The sequence below is a fragment of the Oncorhynchus clarkii genome, chromosome 13 (genome assembly GCF_045791955.1).
Source record: "Oncorhynchus clarkii lewisi isolate Uvic-CL-2024 chromosome 13, UVic_Ocla_1.0, whole genome shotgun sequence".
Taxonomy (NCBI): Eukaryota; Metazoa; Chordata; class Actinopteri; order Salmoniformes; family Salmonidae; genus Oncorhynchus; species Oncorhynchus clarkii.
Window position 1 is genome coordinate 65,604,861 of NC_092159.1, and position 23,462 is coordinate 65,628,322.

Here is a 23,462-nt window from a genome sequence, read left to right on the forward strand (position 1 = left end):
ACGTTAGCTAACGACAGCCCAAGTTCAGCAACCAAACAACCCCATCCGCTGAGTTACTGTTAGGCTTGGAGTTGACTGCAGTAGCTATCGAGTTAACCGCTTCTCTATATACACTTGTCCTGCACCTTGACATCTCTGCCGTGTGTGTTGGGGTATATAATGGGTCCTGTCTGTCAGAACAGTACAGGGTATTAACTGTGTGTGTTGGGGTGGTGTTGGGGTATATAATGGGTCCTGTCTGTCAGAACAGTACAGGGTATTAACTGTGTGTGTTGGGGTATATAATGGGTCCTGTTTGTCAGAACAGTACAGGGTATTAACAGTGTGTGTGTGTGTGTGTGTGTGTAGGGGGATGGTGTCGAGTGTTGTTGGTCAGTGTGTGTCTGTGAGCAGCGTGTCACCCAGGCAGTGTGATTGACTATGGGGGACAGACCTGACGACGATGACGTTATCGTCCTGGCCAGCTTCAACATCCACCGCAGCCAAGGTACAGCACAAGCAGGGTGGGGTTCTGAAGCCGAGGTACAGCACAAGCGGGGGGGGGGGGGGGTTCTGATGCCGAGGTACAGCACAAGCAGGGGGGGGGGAGTTCTGAAGCCGAGGTACAGCATAAGCAGGGGGGGGGTTCTGATGCCGAGGTACAGCATAACCGGGGGGGGGGGGGGCTCTGAAGCCGAGGTACAGCACAAGCAGGGGGGGGGGTTCTGAAGCCGAGGTACAGCACAAGCGGGGGGGGGGGGGGGGGGGGTTCTGAAGCCGAGGTACAGCACAAGTGGGGGGGTGGGGGGGTTCTGAAGCCGAGGTACAGCACAAGCAGGGGGGGGGGGGGGGGTTCTGAAGCCGAGGTACAGCACAAGCAGGGAGGGGGCGGGTTCTGAAGCCGAGGTACAGCACAAGCAGAGGGGGGGGGGGGGGGGGGGTTCTGAAGCCGAGGTACAGCACAAGCAGAGGGGGCGGGTTCTGAAGCCGAGGTACAGCACAAGCAGAGGGGGGGGGGGGGTTCTGAAGCCAAGGCAAGAGCATACACAGGCTACAGATAACTGTGTGTGTGTGTGTGTGTGTGTGTGTGTGTGTGTGTGTGTGTGTGTGTGTGTGTGTGTGTGTGTGTGTGTGTGTGTGTAGGTCGTCGGGCACGCAGGAGGAACTTCATCACCATATCAGATGACTCTGACGAGGAGCCGGTTCCTCTGGACCCCAACAGTCCTGTCCTGGTTTCTGACAAACCTGATGATGATGATGTCAGCATACTAGAGGTAACCTTTAACCCCTGACCTCTCACCCTGTCCTGGTTTCTGACAAACCTGACGATGATGATGTCAGCATACTAGAGGTAACCTTTAACCCCTGACCTCTCACCCTGTGCTGGTGTCTGACCAGCCAGATGATGTTAGCATACTAGAGGTAATCTTTAACCCCTGACCTCTCACCCTGTGCTGGTGTCTGACCAGCCAGATGATGTTAGCATACTAGAGGTAACCTTTAACCCCTGACCTCTAAATACTTCATCTAACCCCTGATTTTTAACTAGGGATGCAAGTGTTGGTCAATTTTCCTGCCGACGATTCAACCCTCATTAACCGGTTACTAACGGTTACGTTAGCTTATGTTAGAGCCTAATTGAAAGAGGCAACAGTGCAAGCCAATCGTCTCACAGCTGAAAAGCTACAGTATTATTGAACATACTGTAACGAACTAGCCCCTGTTAAACATCATTTACAATATAGCTATGAAGCAGGGAGGCTTCCCTTCTTGTTAATCAATATGAAGCAGGGAGGCTTCCCTTGTTAATCAATATGAAGCAGGGAGGCTTCCCTTGTTAATCAATATGAAGCAGGGAGGCTTCCCTTGTTAATCAATATGAAGCTGAGAGGCTCCTCTTGTTTATCAATATGAAGCTGGGAGGCTCCTCTTGTTTATCAATATGAAGCTGGGAGGCTCCTCTTGTTAATCAATATCGAGCTGGGATCCTCCTCTTGTTAATCAATATGAAGCAGGGAGGCTCCTCTTGTTTATCAATATGAAGCTGGAAGGCTCCTCTTGTTTATCAATATGAAGCTGGGAGGCTCCTCTTGTTAATCAATATCGAGCTGGGATCCTCCTCTTGTTAATCAATATGAAGCAGGGAGGCTCCTCTTGTTAATCAATATCGAGCTGGGAGTCTCCTCTTGTTAATCAATATGAAGCTGGGAGGCTCCTCCTCTTGTTAATCAATAGGAAGCTGGGAGGCTCCTCCTCTTGTTAATCAATATGAAGCAGGGAGGCTTCCCTTGTTAATCAATATGAAGCTGGGAGGCTTCCCTTCTTGTTAATCAATATGAAGCTGGGAGGCTTCCATTCTTGTTAATCAATATGAAGCTGGGAGGCTTCTCCTCTTGTTAATCAATATGAAGCTGAGAGGCTCCTCTTGTTAATCAATATGAAGCTGGGAGGCTCCTCCTCCTCTTGTTAATCAATATGAAGCTGAGAGGCTCCTCTTGTTAATCAATATGAAGCTGGGAGGCTCCTCTTGTTTATCAATATCAAGCTGGGAGGCTCCTCTTGTTTATCAATATGAAGCTGGGAGGCTCCTCTTGTTTATCAATATGAAGCTGGGAGGCTCCTCTTGTTAATCAATATCGAGCTGGGATCCTCCTCTTGTTAATCAATATCGAGCTGGGAGCCTCCTCTTGTTAATCATTAGGAAGCTGGGAGTCTTCTCCTCTTGTTAATCAATATGAAGCTGAGAGGCTCCTCTTGTTAATCAATATGAAGCTGGGAGGCTCCTCCTCTTGTTAATCAATATGAAGCTGGGAGGCTCCTCCTCTTGTTAATCAATATGAAGCTGGGAGGCTCCTCCTCTTGTTAGTCAATATGAAGCTGGGAGTCTCCTCCTCCTCTTGTTAATCAATATGAAGCTGGGAGTCTCCTCCTCCTCTTGTTAATCAATATGAAGCTGGGAGGCTCCTCTTGTTAATCAATATGAAGCTGGGAGGCTCCTCTTGTTAATCAATATGAAGCTGGGAGGCTCCTCCTCTTGTTAATCAATATGAAGCTGGGAGGCTCCTCCTCCTCTTGTTAATCAATATGAAGCTGGGAGGCTCTTCCTCCTCTTGTTAATCAATATGAAGCTGGGAGTCTCCTCCTCCTCTTGTTAATCAATATGAAGCTGGGAGTCTCCTCCTCCTCTTGTTTATCAATATGAAGCTGAGAGGCTCCTCTTGTTTATCAATATGAAGCTGGGAGGCTCCTCTTGTTTATCAATATGAAGCTGGGAGGCTCCTCTTGTTAATCAATATCGAGCTGGGATCCTCCTCTTGTTAATCAATATCGAGCTGGGAGCCTCCTCTTGTTAATCAATAGGAAGCTGGGAGTCTCCTCCTCTTGTTAATCAATATGAAGCTGGGAGGCTCCTCCTCTTGTTAATCAATATGAAGCTGGGAGGCTCCTCCTCTTGTTAATCAATATGAAGCTGGGAGGCTCCTCCTCTTGTTAATCAATATGAAGCTGGGAGGCTCCTCCTCTTGTTAATCAATATGAAGCTGGGAGTCTCCTCCTCCTCTTGTTAATCAATATGAAGCTGGGAGGCTCCTTGTTAATCAATATGAAGCTGGGAGGCTCTTCCTCTTGTTAATCAATATGAAGCTGGGAGGCTCTTCCTCTTGTTAATCAATATGAAGCTGGGAGGCTCCTCCTCTTGTTAATCAATATGAAGCTGGGAGTCTCCTCCTCCTCTTGTTAATCAATATGAAGCTGGGAGTCTCCTCCTCCTCTTGTTAATCAATATGAAGCTGGGAGGCTCCTCCTCCTCTTGTTAATCAATAGGAAGCTGGGAGGCTCCTCCTCCTCTTGTTAATCAATATGAAGCTGGGAGGCTCCTCCTCCTCTTGTTAATCAATAGGAAGCTGGGAGTCTCCTCCTCCTCTTGTTAATCAATATGAAGCTGGGAGTCTCCTCCTCCTCTTGTTAATCAATATGAAGCTGGGAGGCTCCTCCTCTTGTTAATCAATATGAAGCTGGGAGGCTCCTCCTCTTGTTAATCAATATGAAGCTGGGAGGCTCCTCCTCTTGTTAATCAATATGAAGCTGGGAGGCTCCTCTTGTTTATCAATATGAAGCTGGGAGGCTCCTCCTCTTGTTAATCAATATGAAGCTGGGAGTCTCCTCCTCCTCTTGTTAATCAATATGAAGCTGGGAGTCTCCTCCTCCTCTTGTTAATCAATATGAAGCTGGGAGTCTCCTCCTCTTGTTAATCAATATGAAGCTGGGAGTCTCCTCCTCCTCTTGTTAATCAATATGAAGCTGGGAGTCTCCTCCTCCTCTTGTTAATCAATATGAAGCTGGGAGTCTCCTCCTCTTGTTAATCAATATGAAGCTGGGAGTCTCCTCCTCCTCTTGTTAATCAATATGAAGCTGGGAGTCTCCTCCTCCTCTTGTTAATCAATATGAAGCTGGAAGACTGTTCGTGTCTACTAACCAAAAATACACATGGCACCAAAATTATGCAAATGAACCTGACCAGTCCAATGCATTTTCAGAGCCTGACCGGTTAATGGTTAGCATCCCACCCTTGACCTCTAACCCCTGACTTGGGATAGGTTTGGAGCTGACTAGGTGACCCGTGTCTTGTCTCTTAACACTGTGTGTCTGTCCTAACCACCTGTCCTCTCTCTCTCTCTTTCTCTCGCTCCCCTCCTCTCGCCCCCCTCCTCTCTCTCTCTTTCTCTCGCTCTCCTCTCTCCCCTCCTTTCTCTCTTTTTCTCGTTCTCCTCCCCTCTTTCTCTCTCTCTCCCCTCCTCTCTTTCTCTCTCTCCCCTCCTCCCATTCTCCCTCCCCTTTTCTCTCTCCCCTCCTCTCTTTCTCTCTCCTCTTTCTCTCTCTCCCCTCCTCTCTTTCTCCAGCCCCTGAATCCTGCCCGGCGACGTTTGATTCGTCCAGCAGCACTTTGGGGTGTGGCCTCTGAAGGCGATGGACCAATCATAGAGCTAAAAGAGGTTGGCGGTCATCGGACTGCACCCCTTCCACCCACCTCACAGTACAGAGAAACCTCCGCCCCATCCACCTCACAGTACAGAGACCAAGACACCTCCGCCCCATCCACCTCACAGTACAGAGACCGAGACGCCTCCGCCCCATCCACCTCACAGTACAGAGACCGAGACGCCTCCGCCCCATCCACCTCACAGTACAGAGACCGAGACACCTCCGCCCCATCCACCTCACAGTACAGAGACACCTCCGCCCCATCCACCTCACAGTACAGAGACCGAGACGCCTCCGCCCCATCCACCTCACAGTACAGAGACACCTCCGCCCCATCCACTTCACAGTACAGAGACCGAGACGCCTCCGCCCCATCCACCTCACAGTACAGAGACCGAGACGCCTCCGCCTCATCCACCTCACAGTACAGAGACCGAGACGCCTCCGCCCCATCCACCTCACAGTACAGAGACCGAGACGCCTCCGCCCCATCCACCTCACAGTACAGAGACCGAGACACCTCCGCCCCATCCACCTCACAGTACAGAGACCGAGACGCCTCCGCCCCATCCACCTCACAGTACAGAGACACCTCCGCCCCATCCACCTCACAGTACAGAGACGGAGACACCTCCGCCCCATCCACCTCAACCCAGATCAGACATCAACCCTTCACCAGGCCTGTCTTGCAGGAGGTCAAGTTAGTTTTGCTCCCTCAGGTTCAGCCCCCTGCACCTCCTCAGCCCCATGCCCGGCCCCGATCCCCCCTACAGCAGCTCCACCCTGGACCCCTCAACCAGCCTCGGCCCCCCCTGCCCCCCCAGGCTCTCCTCCTAACCCATGCCTTCCAGATCCAACAACCCAGATCCCTTCATCCCCAACCTGTTCCCCAGGTCGCTCCCCAGCCCGTGCCTGCTCCCCAGCGGTGTCCTGCGGGCCCCTGTGGCGTCCCTGCCCCCGCCGTGCTGATAGCTGCTGCCCCCGAGCGTCTGGGCCCCCCAGAGACCGGCCATCGCATCACCCTGGGCAGCCAGACTCTTGGGGGCCTTAACCCCCAGTCCGGAGCCCCGCTGCTGACACACGACCGCCCTCTGTCCCTGGGGCCACAGGTGGTAGTTGTGGTCAACCGGCCGGCCGCTCAACCTCCCCTCCCCATCCCAGCTCTCGCTGTTCCCCTGAACCCTAACCCCATGGTCCCAGCCCCTGTCGTCCCAGTCGTCCCCAGGACAGCGGAGGAGAGGGCAGGTCCCTCAGACCAACAGGAAGTCCGGGGACCAGAGACACCTCAGCTGCAGCCCCACGTCAGAGCACTGGTCAGAGGAGTGGTGAGTCGTACAGACACGACTGGTAGTGACCCTCACTTCTAATGGGTAGTTACCCTCACTTCTAATGGGTAGTTACCCTCACTTCTAATGGGTAGGGACCCTCACTTCTCATGGGTAGCGACCCTCACTTCTAATGGGTTGCGACCCTCACTTCTAATGGGTGGTGACCCTCACTTCTCATGGGTAGCGACCCTCACTTCTCATGGGTAGCGACCCTCACTTCTCATGGGTAGCGACCCTCACTTCTCATGGGTAGCGACCCTCACTTCTCATGGGTAGCGACCCTCACTTCTAATGGGTAGCGACCCTCACTTCTCATGGGTAGTGACCCTCACTTCTCATGGGTAGCGACCCTCACTTCTCATGGGTATCAACCCTCACTTCTAATGGGTAGCGACCCTCACTTCTAATGGGTAGCGACCCTCACTTCTCATGGGTAGCGACCCTCACTTCTAATGGGTTGCGACCCTCACTTCTAATGGGTAGTTACATCTAGTATGTCTATAACTCCTCTCCAGGTGGATCTGTTTCCTGATGTCCAGGAGAACTATGTAGCAGAACTGATCCAGACCAATGACCTGAAAGACCTCAATGTGTAAGAACTACAACTATCTCCATGACTACCACTGACCCGAATGATCCCAATCTGTTAGAACTACAACTATCTCCATGACTACCACTGACCTGAAAGACCTCAATGTGTAAGAACTACAACTATCTCCATGACTACCACTGACCTGAAAGACCTCAATGTGTAAGAACTACAACTATCTCCATGACTACCACTGACCTGAAAGACCTCAATGTGTAAGAACTACAACTATCTCCATGACTACCACTGACCTGAAAGACCTCAATGTGTAAGAACTACAACTATCTCCATGACTACCACTGACCTGAACGACCTCAATGTGTAAGAACTACAACTATCTCCATGACTACCACTGACCTGAAAGACCTCAATCTGTTAGAACTACAACTATCTCCATGACTACCACTGACCTGAAAGACCTCAATCTGTTAGAACTACAACTATCTCCATGACTACCACTGACCTGAAAGATCCCAATCTGTTAGAACTACAACTATCTCCATGACTACCACTGACCTGAAAGACCCCAATCTGTTAGAACTACAACTATCTCCATGACTACCACTGACCTGAAAGACCTCAATCTGTTAGAACTACAACTATCTCCATGACTACCACTGACCTGAAAGATCCCAATCTGTTAGAACTACAACTATCTCCATGACTACCACTGACCTGAAAGACCCCAATCTGTTAGAACTACAACTATCTCCATGACTACCACTGACCTGAAAGACCTCAATGTGTAAGAACTACAACTATCTCCATGACTACCACTGACCTGAAAGACCCCAATCTGTTAGAACTACAACTATCTCCATGACTACCACTGACCTGAAAGAATCTCAATCTGTTAGAACTACAACTATCTCCATGACTACCACTGGCCTGAAAGACCCCAATCTGTTAGAACTACAACTATCTCCATGACTACCACTGACCTGAAAGACCCCAATCTGTTAGAACTACAACTATCTCTATGACTGTGAAATGTGGTTGTCTGTGGTTGTCTCACCTTGTTCTAGATCAGAGCTAAATGACTAAAATATAAAACTCCTGCTATTTAGTTTTCTCTCTCTCTCTGTGTGTGTGTGAGAGATCTGTACCAACATTCTGTAACTCTCTGATGTCTGTGTCGCTGTATTTAACCTGCGAGTGTCTGTGTCCAGTATCTGTAACATGTTGCTGGAGAACCCAGCCTTCCCTCAGAGAGAGAGTTCAGCCTCCGCGGCTCAGAGCAGCATGCTACTGGAACCCTGCAACGACAACTCACAGGTACGTGTTAACCCTGTATTTAACCCTGTGTTAACCCTGTGTGTTAGCTAGGGATGGGCCTCGGGTTATTTAGTATCCCTACAGACATTAATATTACAATACCTTGTGTGAGTATTCCTATTTTTGAATTGGTAGTTACAGTCTTGTCTCATCGCTGCAACTCCCGTACGGACTCGGGAGAGGCGACGGTCGAGAGCCGTGCTTCCTCCGAAACACTAGCCAGCCAAGGACACAATGCGCTTTTAAACCCGGAAGGAAACACCGAACACCTGGCGATGCACGCCACAGGAGTCGCTAGAGAACATCCCTTCTTGCCAAACCCTCCCCTAACCCGGACGACGCTGGGCCAATTGTGTCTTCCTGGTCGCGGCCGGCTGCGACAGAGCCTGGACTCGAACCCAGAATCTCTAGTGGCACAGCTAGCGCTGCCATGCCGTGTCTTAGACCTCTGGGCCACTTGTGTCTTCCTGGTCGCGGCCGGCTGCGACAGAGCCTGGACTCGAACCCAGAACCATCCCTAGTGTTAGTCCTGTCTCTCTAAACGCCCCCCATCCCTAGTGTTAGTCCTGTCTCTCTAAACGCCCCTGTCCCTAGTGTTAGTCCTGTCTCTCTAAACGCCCCCCATCCCTAGTGTTAGTCCTGTCTCTCTAAACGCCCCCCATCCCTAGTGTTAGTCCTGTCTCTCTAAACGCCCCCATCCCTAGTGTTAGTCCTGTCTCTCTAAACGCCCCCCATCCCTAGTGTTAGTCCTGTCTCTCTAAACCCCCCCCATCCCTAGTGTTAGTCCTGTCTCTCTAAACGCCCCCCATCCCTAGTGTTAGTCCTGTCTCTCTAAACGCCCCTGTCCCTAGTGTTAGTCCTGTCTCTCTAAACGCCCCCCATCCCTAGTGTTAGTCCTGTCTCTCTAAACGCCCCCCATCCCTAGTGTTAGTCCTGTCTCTCTAAACGCCCCCATCCCTAGTGTTAGTCCTGTCTCTCTAAACGCCCCCATCCCTAGTGTTAGTCCTGTCTCTCTAAACGCCCCCCATCCCTAGTGTTAGTCCTGTCTCTCTAAACGCCCCTGTCCCTAGTGTTAGTCCTGTCTCTCTAAACGCCCCCCATCCCTAGTGTTAGTCCTGTCTCTCTAAACGCCCCTGTCCCTAGTGTTAGTCCTGTCTCTCTAAACGCCCCCATCCCTAGTGTTAGTCCTGTCTCTCTAAACGCCCCCATCCCTAGTGTTAGTCCTGTCTCTCTAAACGCCCCCCCATCCCTAGTGTTAGTCCTGTCTCTCTAAACGCCCCTGTCCCTAGTGTTAGTCCTGTCTCTCTCTAAACGCCCCTGTCCCTAGTGTTAGTCCTGTCTCTCTCTAAACGCCCCCCATCCCTAGTGTTAGTCCTGTCTCTCTAAACGCCCCTGTCCCTAGTGTTAGTCCTGTCTCTCTCTAAACGCCCCTGTCCCTAGTGTTAGTCCTGTCTCTCTCTAAACGCCCCTGTCCCTAGTGTTAGCCCTCTCTCTCTCTCTCTCTCTCTCTCTCTCTGTAGTCTGCAGAGGACCTGTTTGACTACGGGTCGTTAGGTCAGGTGGGTGCTGAGGCGGCGATGCACGCAGCTGACCTCTCTCTCTCTCTCTCTGTAGTCTGCAGAGGACCTGTTTGACTACGGGTCGTTAGGTCAGGTGGGTGCTGAGGCGGCGATGCAGGCAGCTGACCTCTTGATGGGAGACTTCAGGATGATTTCCTGTCAGGACATCAAATGGAGCCTCAACGCCATGAAGGGGCACTACGCAATCACACGCAAGGTACGCTCGGCGTCTGTCTCTGTGTGTTTCAGGCCTCACTCGGCGTGTCTCTCTGTGTGTTTCAGGCCTTACTCGGCGTGTCTCTCTCTGTGTGTTTCAGGCCTCACTCGGCGTGTCTCTCTGTGTGTTTCAGGCCTTACTCGGCGTGTCTCTCTCTGTGTGTTTCAGGCCTCACTCGGCGTGTCTCTCTGTGTGTTTCAGGCCTTACTCGGCGTGTCTCTCTCTGTGTGTTTCAGGTCTCACTCGGCGTGTCTCTCTGTGTGTTTCAGGTCTCACTCGGCGTGTCTCTCTGTGTGTTTCAGGTCTCACTCGGCGTGTCTCTCTGTGTTTCAGGCCTCACTCGGCGTGTCTCTCTGTGTGTTTCAGGCCTCACTCGGCGTGTCTCTCTCTCTGTGTGTTTCAGGCCTCACTCGGCGTGTCTCTCTCTCTGTGTGTTTCAGGCCTCACTCGGCGTGTCTCTCTCACTTTGTGTTTCAGGCCTCACTCGGCGTGTCTCTCTCTGTGTGTTTCAGGCCTCACTCGCCGTCTCGCTGTGTGTGTTTCAGGTCTCACTCGGCGTGTCTCTCTCTGTGTGTTTCAGGCCTCACTCGCCGTCTCTCTGTGTGTTTCAGGCCTTACTCGGCGTCTCTCTCTGTGTGTTTCAGGCCTCACCTGGCGTGTCTCTCTCTCTGTGTGTTTCAGGCCTCACTCGGCGTGTCTCTCTCTCTGTGTGTTTCAGGCCTCACTCGCGTGTCTCTGTGTGTTTCAGGCCTCACCTGGCGTGTCTCTCTCTCTGTGTGTTTCAGGCCTCACTCGGCGTCTCTCTCTGTGTGTTTCAGGCCTCACCTGGCGTGTCTCTCTCTGTGTTTCAGGCCTCACCTGGCGTGTCTCTCTCTCTGTGTTTCAGGCCTCACCTGGCGTGTCTCTCTCTCTGTGTTTCAGGCCTCACTCGGCGTGTCTCTCTCTGTGTTTCAGGCCTCACCTGGCGTGTCTCTCTCTCTGTGTTTCAGGCCTCACTCGGCATCTCTCTCTGTGTGTTTCAGGCCTCACTCGGCGTGTCTCTCTCTGTGTTTCAGGCCTCACTCGGCATCTCTCTCTGTGTGTTTCAGGCCTCACTCGGCGTGTCTCTCTCTGTGTTTCAGGCCTCACCTGGCGTCTCTCTCTCTGTGTTTCAGGCCTCACCTGGCGTCTCTCTCTGTGTTTCAGGCCTCACTCGGCATCTCTCTCTGTGTGTTTCAGGCCTCACTCGGCATCTCTCTCTCTGTGTTTCAGGCCTCACTCGGCGTGTCTCTCTCTCTCTGTGTTTCAGGCCTCACTCGGCATCTCTCTCTCTGTGTTTCAGGCCTCACTCGGCATCTCTCTCTGTGTGTTTCAGGCCTCACTCGGCGTGTCTCTCTCTCTCTGTGTTTCAGGCCTCACTCGGCATCTCTCTCTCTGTGTTTCAGGCCTCACTCGGCGTGTCTCTCTCTCTCTATGTTTCAGGCCTCACCTGGCATCTCTCTCTCTGTGTTTCAGGCCTCACTCGGCGTGTCTCTCTCTCTCTGTGTTTCAGGCCTCACTCGGCATCTCTCTCTCTGTGTTTCAGGCCTCACTCGGCGTGTCTCTCTCTCTGTGTTTCAGGCCTCACTCGGCATGTCTCTCTGTGTGTTTCAGGCCTCACTCGGCGTGTCTCTCTGTGTGTTTCAGGCCTCACTCGGCATCTCTCTCTGTGTGTTTCAGGCCTCACCTGGCGTGTCTCTCTCTGTGTGTTTCAGGCCTCACTCGGCGTGTCTCTCTCTCTGTGTGTTTCAGGCCTCACTCGGCGTGTCTCTCTCTCTGTGTGTTTCAGGCCTCACTCGGCGTGTCTCTCTCACTTTGTGTTTCAGGCCTCACTCGGCGTGTCTCTCTCTGTGTGTTTCAGGCCTCACTCGCCGTCTCGCTGTGTGTGTTTCAGGTCTCACTCGGCGTGTCTCTCTCTGTGTGTTTCAGGCCTCACTCGCCGTCTCTCTGTGTGTTTCAGGCCTTACTCGGCGTCTCTCTCTGTGTGTTTCAGGCCTCACCTGGCGTGTCTCTCTCTCTGTGTGTTTCAGGCCTCACTCGGCGTGTCTCTCTCTCTGTGTGTTTCAGGCCTCACTCGCGTGTCTCTGTGTGTTTCAGGCCTCACCTGGCGTGTCTCTCTCTCTGTGTGTTTCAGGCCTCACTCGGCGTCTCTCTCTGTGTGTTTCAGGCCTCACCTGGCGTGTCTCTCTCTGTGTTTCAGGCCTCACCTGGCGTGTCTCTCTCTCTGTGTTTCAGGCCTCACCTGGCGTGTCTCTCTCTCTGTGTTTCAGGCCTCACTCGGCGTGTCTCTCTCTGTGTTTCAGGCCTCACCTGGCGTGTCTCTCTCTCTGTGTTTCAGGCCTCACTCGGCATCTCTCTCTGTGTGTTTCAGGCCTCACTCGGCGTGTCTCTCTCTGTGTTTCAGGCCTCACTCGGCATCTCTCTCTGTGTGTTTCAGGCCTCACTCGGCGTGTCTCTCTCTGTGTTTCAGGCCTCACCTGGCGTCTCTCTCTCTGTGTTTCAGGCCTCACCTGGCGTCTCTCTCTGTGTTTCAGGCCTCACTCGGCATCTCTCTCTGTGTGTTTCAGGCCTCACTCGGCATCTCTCTCTCTGTGTTTCAGGCCTCACTCGGCGTGTCTCTCTCTCTCTGTGTTTCAGGCCTCACTCGGCATCTCTCTCTCTGTGTTTCAGGCCTCACTCGGCATCTCTCTCTGTGTGTTTCAGGCCTCACTCGGCATCTCTCTCTCTGTGTTTCAGGCCTCACTCGGCGTGTCTCTCTCTCTCTGTGTTTCAGGCCTCACTCGGCATCTCTCTCTCTGTGTTTCAGGCCTCACTCGGCATCTCTCTCTCTGTGTTTCAGGCCTCACTCGGCGTGTCTCTCTCTCTCTATGTTTCAGGCCTCACCTGGCATCTCTCTCTCTGTGTTTCAGGCCTCACTCGGCGTGTCTCTCTCTCTCTGTGTTTCAGGCCTCACTCGGCATCTCTCTCTCTGTGTTTCAGGCCTCACTCGGCGTGTCTCTCTCTCTGTGTTTCAGGCCTCACTCGGCGTGTCTCTCTGTGTGTTTCAGGCCTCACTCGGCGTGTCTCTCTGTGTGTTTCAGGCCTCACTCGGCATCTCTCTCTGTGTGTTTCAGGCCTCACCTGGCGTGTCTCTCTCTGTGTGTTTCAGGCCTCACTCGGCATCTCTCTCTCTGTGTTTCAGGCCTCACTCGGCGTGTCTCTCTCTCTGTGTTTCAGGCCTCACCTGGCGTGTCTCTCTCTGTGTGTTTCAGGCCTCACCTGGCATCTCTCTCTCTGTGTTTCAGGCCTCACTCGGCGTGTCTCTCTCTCTGTGTTTCAGGCCTCACTCGGCATCTCTCTCTCTGTGTTTCAGGCCTCACTCGGCATCTCTCTCTGTGTGTTTCAGGCCTCACTCGGCATCTCTCTCTCTGTGTTTCAGGCCTCACTCGGCGTGTCTCTCTCTCTCTGTGTTTCAGGCCTCACTCGGCATCTCTCTCTCTGTGTTTCAGGCCTCACTCGGCATCTCTCTCTCTGTGTTTCAGGCCTCACTCGGCGTGTCTCTCTCTCTCTGTGTTTCAGGCCTCACCTGGCATCTCTCTCTCTGTGTTTCAGGCCTCACTCGGCGTGTCTCTCTCTCTCTGTGTTTCAGGCCTCACTCGGCATCTCTCTCTCTGTGTTTCAGGCCTCACTCGGCGTGTCTCTCTCTCTGTGTTTCAGGCCTCACTCGGCGTGTCTCTCTGTGTGTTTCAGGCCTCACTCGGCGTGTCTCTCTGTGTGTTTCAGGCCTCACTCGGCATCTCTCTCTGTGTGTTTCAGGCCTCACTTGGCGTGTCTCTCTCTCTGTGTTTCAGGCCTCACTCGGCGTGTCTCTCTCTCTGTGTGTTTCAGGCCTCACTCGGCGTGTCTCTCTCTCTGTGTTTCAGGCCTCACCTGGCGTGTCTCTCTCTGTGTGTTTCAGGCCTCACCTGGCATCTCTCTCTCTGTGTTTCAGGCCTCACTCGGCGTGTCTCTCTCTCTGTGTGTTTCAGGCCTCACCTGGCATCTCTCTCTCTGTGTTTCAGGCCTCACCTGGCGTGTCTCTCTCTGTGTGTTTCAGGCCTCTCCTGGCGTGTCTCTCTCTGTGTGTTTCAGGCCTCACTCGGCATCTCTCTGTGTGTTTCAGGCCTCACCTGGCGTGTCTCTCTCTCTGTGTGTTTCAGGCCTCACCTGGCATCTCTCTCTGTGTGTTTCAGGCCTCACTCGGCATCTCTCTCTGTGTTTCAGGCCTCACTCGGCATGTCTCTCTCTCTGTGTGTTTCAGGCCTCACCTGGCGTCTCTCTCTCTGTGTGTTTCAGGCCTCACCTGGCGTGTCTCTCTCTCTGTGTGTTTCAGGCCTCACCTGGCATCTCTCTCTGTGTGTTTCAGGCCTCACCTGGCGTGTCTCTCTCTCTGTGTGTTTCAGGCCTTATGTGAAGCAGTGAAGCAGTTTCAAGACTCTGAGTCGTTAGAGAAGAGAAGACGCAGGAGACAGACTGCAGAACGCTGCTATATAGACTTCAAGTATCAGCATGGTGAATTACACACTACACCCTAACCCCTACACCCTACACCCTAACCCCTACAGACTGCAGAACGCTGCTATATAGACTTCAAGTATCAGCATGGTGAATTACACACTACACCCTAACCCCTACACCCTACACACTACACCCTAACCCTAACCCCTACACACTACAGAACGCTGCTATATAGACTTCAAGTATCAGCATGGTGAATTACACACTACACCCTAACCCCTACACCCTAACCCTAACCCCTACACACTACAGAACGCTGCTATATAGACTTCAAGTATCAGCATGGTGAATTACACACTACACCCTAACCCCTACACCCTACACCCTACACCCTAACCCCTACACACTACAGAACGCTGCTATATAGACTTCAAGTATCAGCATGGTGAATTACACCCTAACCCCTACACCCTACACACTACACCCTAACCCCTACACACTGCAGAACGCTGCTATATAGACTTCAAGTATCAGCATGGTGAATTACACACTACACCCTAACCCCTACACCCTACACCCTAACCCTAACCCCTACACACTACAGAACGCTGCTATATAGACTTCAAGTATCAGCATGGTGAATTACACCCTAACCCCTACACCCTACACACTACACCCTAACCCCTACACACTACAGAACGCTGCTATATAGACTTCAAGTATCAGCATGGTGAATTACACACTACACCCTAACCCCTACACCCTACACACTACACCCTACACCCTAACCCCTACACACTACAGAACGCTGCTATATAGACTTCAAGTATCAACATGGTGAATTACACACTACACACTACACCCCCCACCCTACACACTACACACTACACCCTACACACTACACCCTACACACTACACCCTACACCCTGCACACTACACACTACACCCTACTCCCTACACACTACACACCCCACCCTACACACTACACACCCCACCCTACACACTACACCCTACACACTACACCCTACACCCTGCACACTACACACTACACACTACACCCTACTCCCTACACACTACACACCCCACCCTACACACTACACACTACACCCTACACACCCCACCCTACACACTACACACCCCACCCTACACACTACACCCTACACACTACACCCTACACACCCCACCCTACACACTACACACTAGACCCTACACACTACACCCTACACACTACACCCTACACACTACACACTACACCCTAACCCTGTATCTCTCTCTATCAGGTCCAGTTAACCCTGTATCTCTCTCTATCAGGTCCAGTTGACCCCTAACCCTGTATCTCTCTCTATCAGGTCCAGTTGACCCCTAACCCTGTATCTCTCTCTATCAGGTCCAGTTGACCCCTAACCCTGTATCTCTCTCTATCAGGTCCAGTTAACCCCTAACCCTGTATCTCTCTCTATCAGGTCCAGTTAACCCTGTATCTCTCTCTATCAGGTCCAGTTGACCCCTAACCCTGTATCTCTCTCTATCAGGTCCAGTTGACCCCTAACCCTGTATCTCTCTCTATCAGGTCCAGTTAACCCCTAACCCTGTATCTCTCTCTATCAGGTCCAGTTGACCCCTAACCCTGTATCTCTCTCTATCAGGTCCAGTTAACCCCTAACCCTGTATCTCTCTCTATCAGGTCCAGTTAACCCCTAACCCTGTATCTCTCTCTATCAGCTCCAGATAACCCCTAACCCTGTATCTCTCTCTATCAGGTCCAGTTAACCCCTAACCCTGTATCTCTCTCTATCAGGTCCAGTTGACCCCTAACCCTGTATCTCTCTCTATCAGGTCCAGATAACCCCTAACCCTGTATCTCTCTCTATCAGGTCCAGTTAACCCTGTATCTCTCTCTATCAGGTCCAGTTGACCCCTAACCCTGTATCTCTCTCTATCAGGTCCAGTTGACCCCTAACCCTGTATCTCTCTCTATCAGGTCCAGTTAACCCTGTATCTCTCTCTATCAGGTCCAGTTAACCCCTAACCCTGTATCTCTCTCTATCAGGTCTAGTTGACCCCTAACCCTGTATCTCTCTCTATCAGGTCCAGTTGACCCCTAACCCTGTATCTCTCTCTATCAGGTCCAGTTAACCCCTAACCCTGTATCTCTCTCTATCAGGTCCAGTTAACCCCTAACCCTGTATCTCTCTCTATCAGGTCCAGTTAACCCTGTATCTCTCTCTATCAGGTCCAGTTGACCCCTAACCCTGTATCTCTCTCTATCAGGTCCAGTTAACCCTGTATCTCTCTCTATCAGGTCCAGTTGACCCCTAACCCTGTATCTCTCTCTATCAGGTCCAGTTAACCCCTAACCTTGTATCTCTCTCTATCAGGTTAGTTAACCCCTAACCCTGTATCTCTCTCTATCAGGTCCAGTTGACCCCTAACCCTGTATCTCTCTCTATCAGGTCCAGTTAACCCCTAACCCTGTATCTCTCTCTATCAGGTCCAGTTAACCCCTAACCCTGTATCTCTCTCTATCAGGTCCAGTTGACCTCTAACCCTGTATCTCTCTCTATCAGGTCCAGTTAACCCCTAACCCTGTATCTCTCTCTATCAGGTCCAGTTGACCCCTAACCCTGTATCTCTCTCTATCAGGTCCAGTTGACCCCTAACCCTGTATCTCTCTCTATCAGGTCCAGTTGACCCCTAACCCTGTATCTCTCTCTATCAGGTCCAGTTAACCCTGTATCTCTCTCTATCAGGTCCAGTTGACCCCTAACCCTGTATCTCTCTCTATCAGGTCCAGTTGACCCCTAACCCTGTATCTCTCTCTATCAGGTCCAGTTAACCCCTAACCCTGTATCTCTCTCTAGCAGGTCCAGTTGACCCCTAACCCTGTATCTCTCTCTATCAGGTCCAGTTGACCCCTAACCCTGTATCTCTCTCTATCAGGTCCAGTTGACCCCTAACCCTGTATCTCTCTCTATCAGGTCCAGTTGACCCCTAACCCTGTATCTCTCTCTATCAGGTCCAGTTAACCCCTAACCCTGTATCTCTCTCTATCAGGTCCAGTTGACCCCTAACCCTGTATCCCTCTCTATCAGGTCCAGTTAACCCCTAACCCTGTATCTCTCTCTATCAGGTCCAGTTGACCCCTAACCCTGTATCTCTCTCTATCAGGTCCAGCTGACCCCTAACCCTGTATCTCTCTCTATCAGGTCCAGTTGACCCCTAACCCTGTATCTCTCTCTATCAGGTCCAGTTAACCCTGTATCTCTCTCTATCAGGTCCAGTTAACCCCTAACCCTGTATCTCTCTCTATCAGGTCCAGTTAACCCCTAACCCTGTATCTCTCTCTATCAGGTCCAGTTAACCCTGTATCTCTCTCTATCAGGTCCAGTTGACCCTGTATCTCTCTCTATCAGGTCCAGTTAACCCTGTATCTCTCTCTATCAGGTCCAGTTAACCCTGTATCTCTCTCTATCAGGTCCAGTTGACCCCTAACCCTGTATCTCTCTCTATCAGGTCCAGTTGACCCCTAACCCTGTATCTCTCTCTATCAGGTCCAGTTGACCCCTAACCCTGTATCTCTCTCTCTCAGGTCCAGTTGACCCCTAACCCTGTATCTCTCTCTATCAGGTCCAGTTAACCCCTAACCCTGTATCTCTCTCTATCAGGTCCAGTTAACCCTGTATCTCTCTCTATCAGGTCCAGTTGACCCCTAACCCTGTATCTCTCTCTATCAGGTCCAGTTAACCCTGTATCTCTCTCTATCAGGTCCAGTTAACCCCTAACCCTGTATCTCTCTCTATCAGGTCCAGTTAACCCCTAACCCTGTATCTCTCTCTATCAGGTCCAGTTAACCCTGTATCTCTCTCTATCAGGTCCAGTTGACCCTTAACCCTGTATCTCTCTCCTTCCTTCAGGTTCGGTGAAGTTAGAGAGGAGGATGTACTTCCTGGAGAAGAACCGTCGCGGCTGCAGGACGTACGGAGCGGCTCTGGACCCCTCGCTGCAGAGGGAGATCACCTTCTATCAGCAGAAAGCCAAGGAGCATGCTGAGGTACACACACTCTCACTGAACACACACACTCACTCTCACTGTACACACACACTCTCACTGAACACACACACTCACTCTCACTGTACACACACACACTCTCACTGAACACACACACACTCTCACTGAACACACACACTCACTCTCACTGTTATATATCTGATGAGGGGTCTGTTATATATAGTCTGTTATATGTCTGATGAGGGGTCTGTTATATATCTGATGAGGTGTCTGTTATATATCTGATGAGGGGTCTGCTATATAACTGATGAGGGGTCTGCTATATAACTGATGAGGGGTCAGGGTCTGTTATATATCTGATGAGGGGTCTGTTATATAACTGATGAGGGGTCTGCTATATAACTGATGAGGGGTCTGCTATATAACTGATGAGGGGTCAGGGTCTGTTATATATCTGATGAGGGGTCTGTTATATAACTGATGAGGGGTCTGCTATATAACTGATGAGGGGTCTGCTATATAACTGATGAGGGGTCTGTTATATTACTGATGAGGGGTCTGTTATATATCTGATGAGGGGTCAGGGTCTGTTATATAACTGATGAGGGGTCAGGGTCTGTTATATATCTGATGAGGGGTCAGGGTCTGTTATATATCTGATGAGGGGTCTGTTATATAACTGATGAGGGGTCTGCTATATATCTGATGAGGGGTCTGTTATATAACTGATGAGGGGTCTGCTATATAACTGATGAGGGGTCTTTTATATATCTGATGAGGGGTCTGTTATATTACTGATGAGGGGTCTGTTATATATCTGATGAGGGGTCTGTTATATATCTGATGAGGGGTCTGTTATATTACTGATGAGGGGTCTGTTATATTACTGATGAGGGGTCTGTTATATAACTGATGAGGGGTCTGCTATATAACTGATGAGGGGTCTGTTATATATCTGATGAGGGGTCTGCTATATATCTGATTAGGGGTCTGTTATATAACTGATGAGGGGTCTGTTATATATATGATGAGGGGTCTGTTATATATCTGATGAGGGGTCAGGGTCTGTTATATAACTGATGAGGGGTCAGGGTCTGTTATATATCTGATGAGGGGTCAGGGTCTGTTATATATCTGATGAGGGGTCTGTTATATAACTGATGAGGGGTCTGCTATATAACTGATGAGGGGTCTGTTATATATCTGATGAGGGGTCTGTTATATATCTGATGAGGGGTCTGTTATATAACTGATGAGGGGTCTGTTATATATCTGATGAGGGGTCTGTTATATATCTGATGAGGGGTCTGTTATATATCTGATGAGGGGTCTGTTATATATCTGATGAGGGGTCTGTTATATATCTGATGAGGGGTCTGTTATATATCTGATGAGGGGTCTGTTATATATCTGATGAGGGGTCTGTTATATATCTGATGAGGGGTCTGTTATATATCTGATGAGGGGTCTGTTATATATCTGATGAGGGGTCTGTTATATATCTGATGAGGGGTCTGTTATATTACTGATGAGGGGTCTGTTATATATCTGATGAGGGGTCTGTTATATTACTGATGAGGGGTCTGTTATATATCTGATGAGGGGTCTGTTATATATCTGATGAGGGGTCTGTTATATTACTGATGAGGGGTCTGTTATATAACTGATGAGGGGTCTGTTATATAACTGATGAGGGGTCTGTTATATAACTGATGAGGGGTCTGTTATATAACTGATGAGGGGTCTGTTATATATCTGATGAGGGGTCTGTTATATAACTGATGAGGGGTCTGTTATATATCTAATGAGGGGTCTGTTATATCTGATGAGGGGTCTGTTATATAACTGATGAGGGGTCTGTTATATATCTGATGAGGGGTCTGTTATATAACTGATGGGGGGTCTGCTATATATCTGATGAGGGGTCTGTTATATATCTGATGAGGGGTCTGTTATATAACTGATGAGGGGTCTGTTATATAACTGATGATCATGATGTTCTCTCTCTGTGCAGCATGAAGACTTCCTGCTGGCTCTGCAGGTTAATGAGGAGGAGTATGAGAAGGTACATCTACCCAAACACCACTTCCTCTCTCTGTCTCTCTCACTTCCTCTCTCTCTACCTCTCACTTCCTCTCTCTACCTCTCACTTCCTCTCTCTCTGTCTCTCTCACTTCCTCTCTCTCTACCTCTCACTTCCTCTCTCTCTACCTCTCACTTCCTCTCTCTCTGTCTCTCACTTCCTCTCTCTCTGTCTCTCTCACTTCTCTCTCTGTCTCTCTCACTTCCTCTCTCTCTACCTCTCACTTCCTCTCTCTCTACCTCTCACTTCCTCTCTCTCTGTCTCTCTCACTTCCTCTCTCTCTGTCTCTCTCACTTCCTCTCTCTCTGTCTCTCTCACTTCCTCTCTCTCTACTTCTCACTTCCTCTCTCTGTCTCTCTCACTTCCTCTCTCTCTACCTCTCACTTCCTCTCTCTCTACCTCTCACTTCCTCTCTCTCTACCTCTCACTTCCTCTCTCTCTACCTCTCACTTCCTCTCTCTCTACCTCTCACTTCCTCTCTCTCTACCTCTCACTAACTCTCTCTCTACCTCTCACTTACTCTCTCTCTCTACCTCTCACTTACTCTCTCTCTCTACCTCTCACTTTCTCTCTCTCTCTACCTCTCACTTACTCTCTCTCTACCTCTCACTTACTCTCTCTCTCTCTCTCTCGCTCTCTCTGTAGGACGGACAGCTGATAGAGTGTGGGTGTTGGGTTGTGTAGTGAACATCTCTCTCTCTCTCTCTCTCTCTCTCTGTAGGACGGACAGCTGATAGAGTGTGGGTGTTGGGTTGTGTAGTGAACATCTCTCTCTCTCTCTCTCTCTCTCTCTCTGTAGGACGGACAGCTGATAGAGTGTGGGTGTTGGGTTGTGTAGTGAACATCTCTCTCTCTCTCTCTCTGTAGGACGGACAGCTGATAGAGTGTGGGTGTTGGGTTGTGTAGTGAACATCTCTCTCTCTCTCTCTCTCTCTGTAGGACGGACAGCTGATAGAGTGTGGGTGTTGCTGTGGGGACTTTGCCTTCGAGAAGATGACCCAGTGTTCTGATGGACATCTCTTCTGTAAAGAATGTCTGGTTAAATATGCCGAGGAAGCCGTGTTCGGGTCGGGACAGGTATGTGGGGGTGGGTACGCTGTGTGGTCTAGGTGTTAACAGGGTGTTTCTGTGTTCCTGTCCTCTCTCAGCTGTGTGGTTTAGGTGTTAACAGGGTGTCTCTGTGTTCCAGTCCTCTCTCAGCTGTATGGAAGCAGGCTGTTAACAGGGTGTCTCTGTGTTCCAGTCCTCTCTCAGCTGTATGGAAGCAGGCTGTTAACAGGGTGTCTCTGTGTTCCAGTCCTCTCTCAGCTGTGTGGTTTAGGTGTTAACAGGGTGTCTCTGTGTTCCAGTCCTCTCTCAGCTGTATGGAAGCAGGCTGTTAACAGGGTGTCTCTGTGTTCCAGTCCTCTCTCAGCTGTATGGAAGCAGGCTGTTAACAGGGTGTCTCTGTGTTCCAGTCCTCTCTCAGCTGTATGGAATCAGGCTGTTAACTGGGTGTCTCTGTGTTCCAGTCCTCTCTCAGCTGTATGGAAGCAGGCTGTTAACAGGGTGTCTCTGTGTTCCAGTCCTCTCTCAGCTGTATGGAAGCAGGCTGTTAACAGGGTGTCTCTGTGTTCCAGTCGTCTCTCAGCTGTATGGAAGCAGGCTGTCCCTGTTCCTTCCCGGTGTGCGAGTTGGAAAAGGTGTTGCCGGACACGGTGTTGTGTAAATACTACGAGAGACAGGCTGAAGAGGCCGTGGCCGCGACCTGCGCCGACGAACTAGTACGGTATGACGATACAAATACTAGACATGAACCTTCTTGTGATTGTCTAAAGGTCGGCCATGTTGTTCAGGGAGTTGGGTAACCGTGATGTTACAAATACTAGAATGGACATGAACCACCTTGTGATGCCGATAGTCGGACTATAAACCAGCCTTTAAACAAGATGGATGTTTAGACCATAGAATGTTCTAGAGACATGTGGATAGACGGACTATAAACCAGCCTTTAAACAAGATGGATGTTTAGACAATAGAATGTTCTAGAGACATGTCGATAGACGGACTATAAACCAGCCTTTAAGCAAGATGGATGTTTAGACAATAGAATGTTCTAGAGACATGTCGATAGACGGGACTATAAACCAGCATTTAAACAAGATGTCAGACGACAATAGAATGTTCTAGAGACATGTCGATAGACGGGACTATAAACCAGCATTTAAACAAGATGTCAGACGACAATAGAATGTTCTAGAGACATGTCGATAGACGGACTATAAACCAGCCTTTAAACAAGATGGATGTTTAGACAATAGAATGTTCTAGAGACATGTCGATAGACGGGACTATAAACCAGCCTTTAAACAAGATGGATGTTTAGACAATAGAATGTTCTAGAGACATGTCGATAGACGGGACTATAAACCAGCCTTTAAACAAGATGGATGTTTAGACAATAGAATGTTCTAGAGACATGTCGATAGACGGACTATAAACCAGCCTTTAAACAAGATGGATGTTTAGACAATAGAATGTTCTAGAGACATGTCGATAGACGGACTATAAACCAGCCTTTAAACAAGATGGATGTTTAGACAATAGAATGTTCTAGAGACATGTCGATAGACGGACTATAAACCAGCCTTTAAACAAGATGGATGTTTAGACAATAGAATGTTCTAGAGACATGTCGATAGACGGACTATAAACCAGCCTTTAAACAAGATGGATGTTTAGACAATAGAATGTTCTAGAGACATGTCGATAGACGGACTATAAACCAGCCTTTAAACAAGATGGATGTTTAGACAATAGAATGTTCTAGAGACATGTCGATAGACGGACTATAAACCAGCCTTTAAACAAGATGGATGTTTAGACAATAGAATGTTCTAGAGACATGTCGATAGACGGGACTATAAACCAGCCTTTAAACAAGATGTATGTTTAGACAATAGAATGTTC

General features: G+C 50.0%; 1 protein-coding gene across 1 annotated transcript in view; it reads left to right on the forward strand.

Annotated features, from left to right (window-relative positions):
* LOC139365266 (E3 ubiquitin-protein ligase RNF216-like) overlaps window positions 1-23,462 on the forward strand; it is a 50,249-nt gene that overhangs the window by 1,250 nt on the left and 25,537 nt on the right. The window contains exons 2-12 of the mRNA XM_071102775.1: window positions 349-487; window positions 1,123-1,253; window positions 4,878-6,284; window positions 6,803-6,879; window positions 8,046-8,151; window positions 9,766-9,927; window positions 14,367-14,475; window positions 18,336-18,472; window positions 20,445-20,495; window positions 21,453-21,590; window positions 22,133-22,281. Of these exons, the coding sequence (XP_070958876.1) occupies window positions 421-487; window positions 1,123-1,253; window positions 4,878-6,284; window positions 6,803-6,879; window positions 8,046-8,151; window positions 9,766-9,927; window positions 14,367-14,475; window positions 18,336-18,472; window positions 20,445-20,495; window positions 21,453-21,590; window positions 22,133-22,281 (2,534 nt within the window). The 5' untranslated portion in view covers window positions 349-420. The remainder of the gene's footprint in view (window positions 1-348; window positions 488-1,122; window positions 1,254-4,877; window positions 6,285-6,802; window positions 6,880-8,045; window positions 8,152-9,765; window positions 9,928-14,366; window positions 14,476-18,335; window positions 18,473-20,444; window positions 20,496-21,452; window positions 21,591-22,132; window positions 22,282-23,462) is intronic.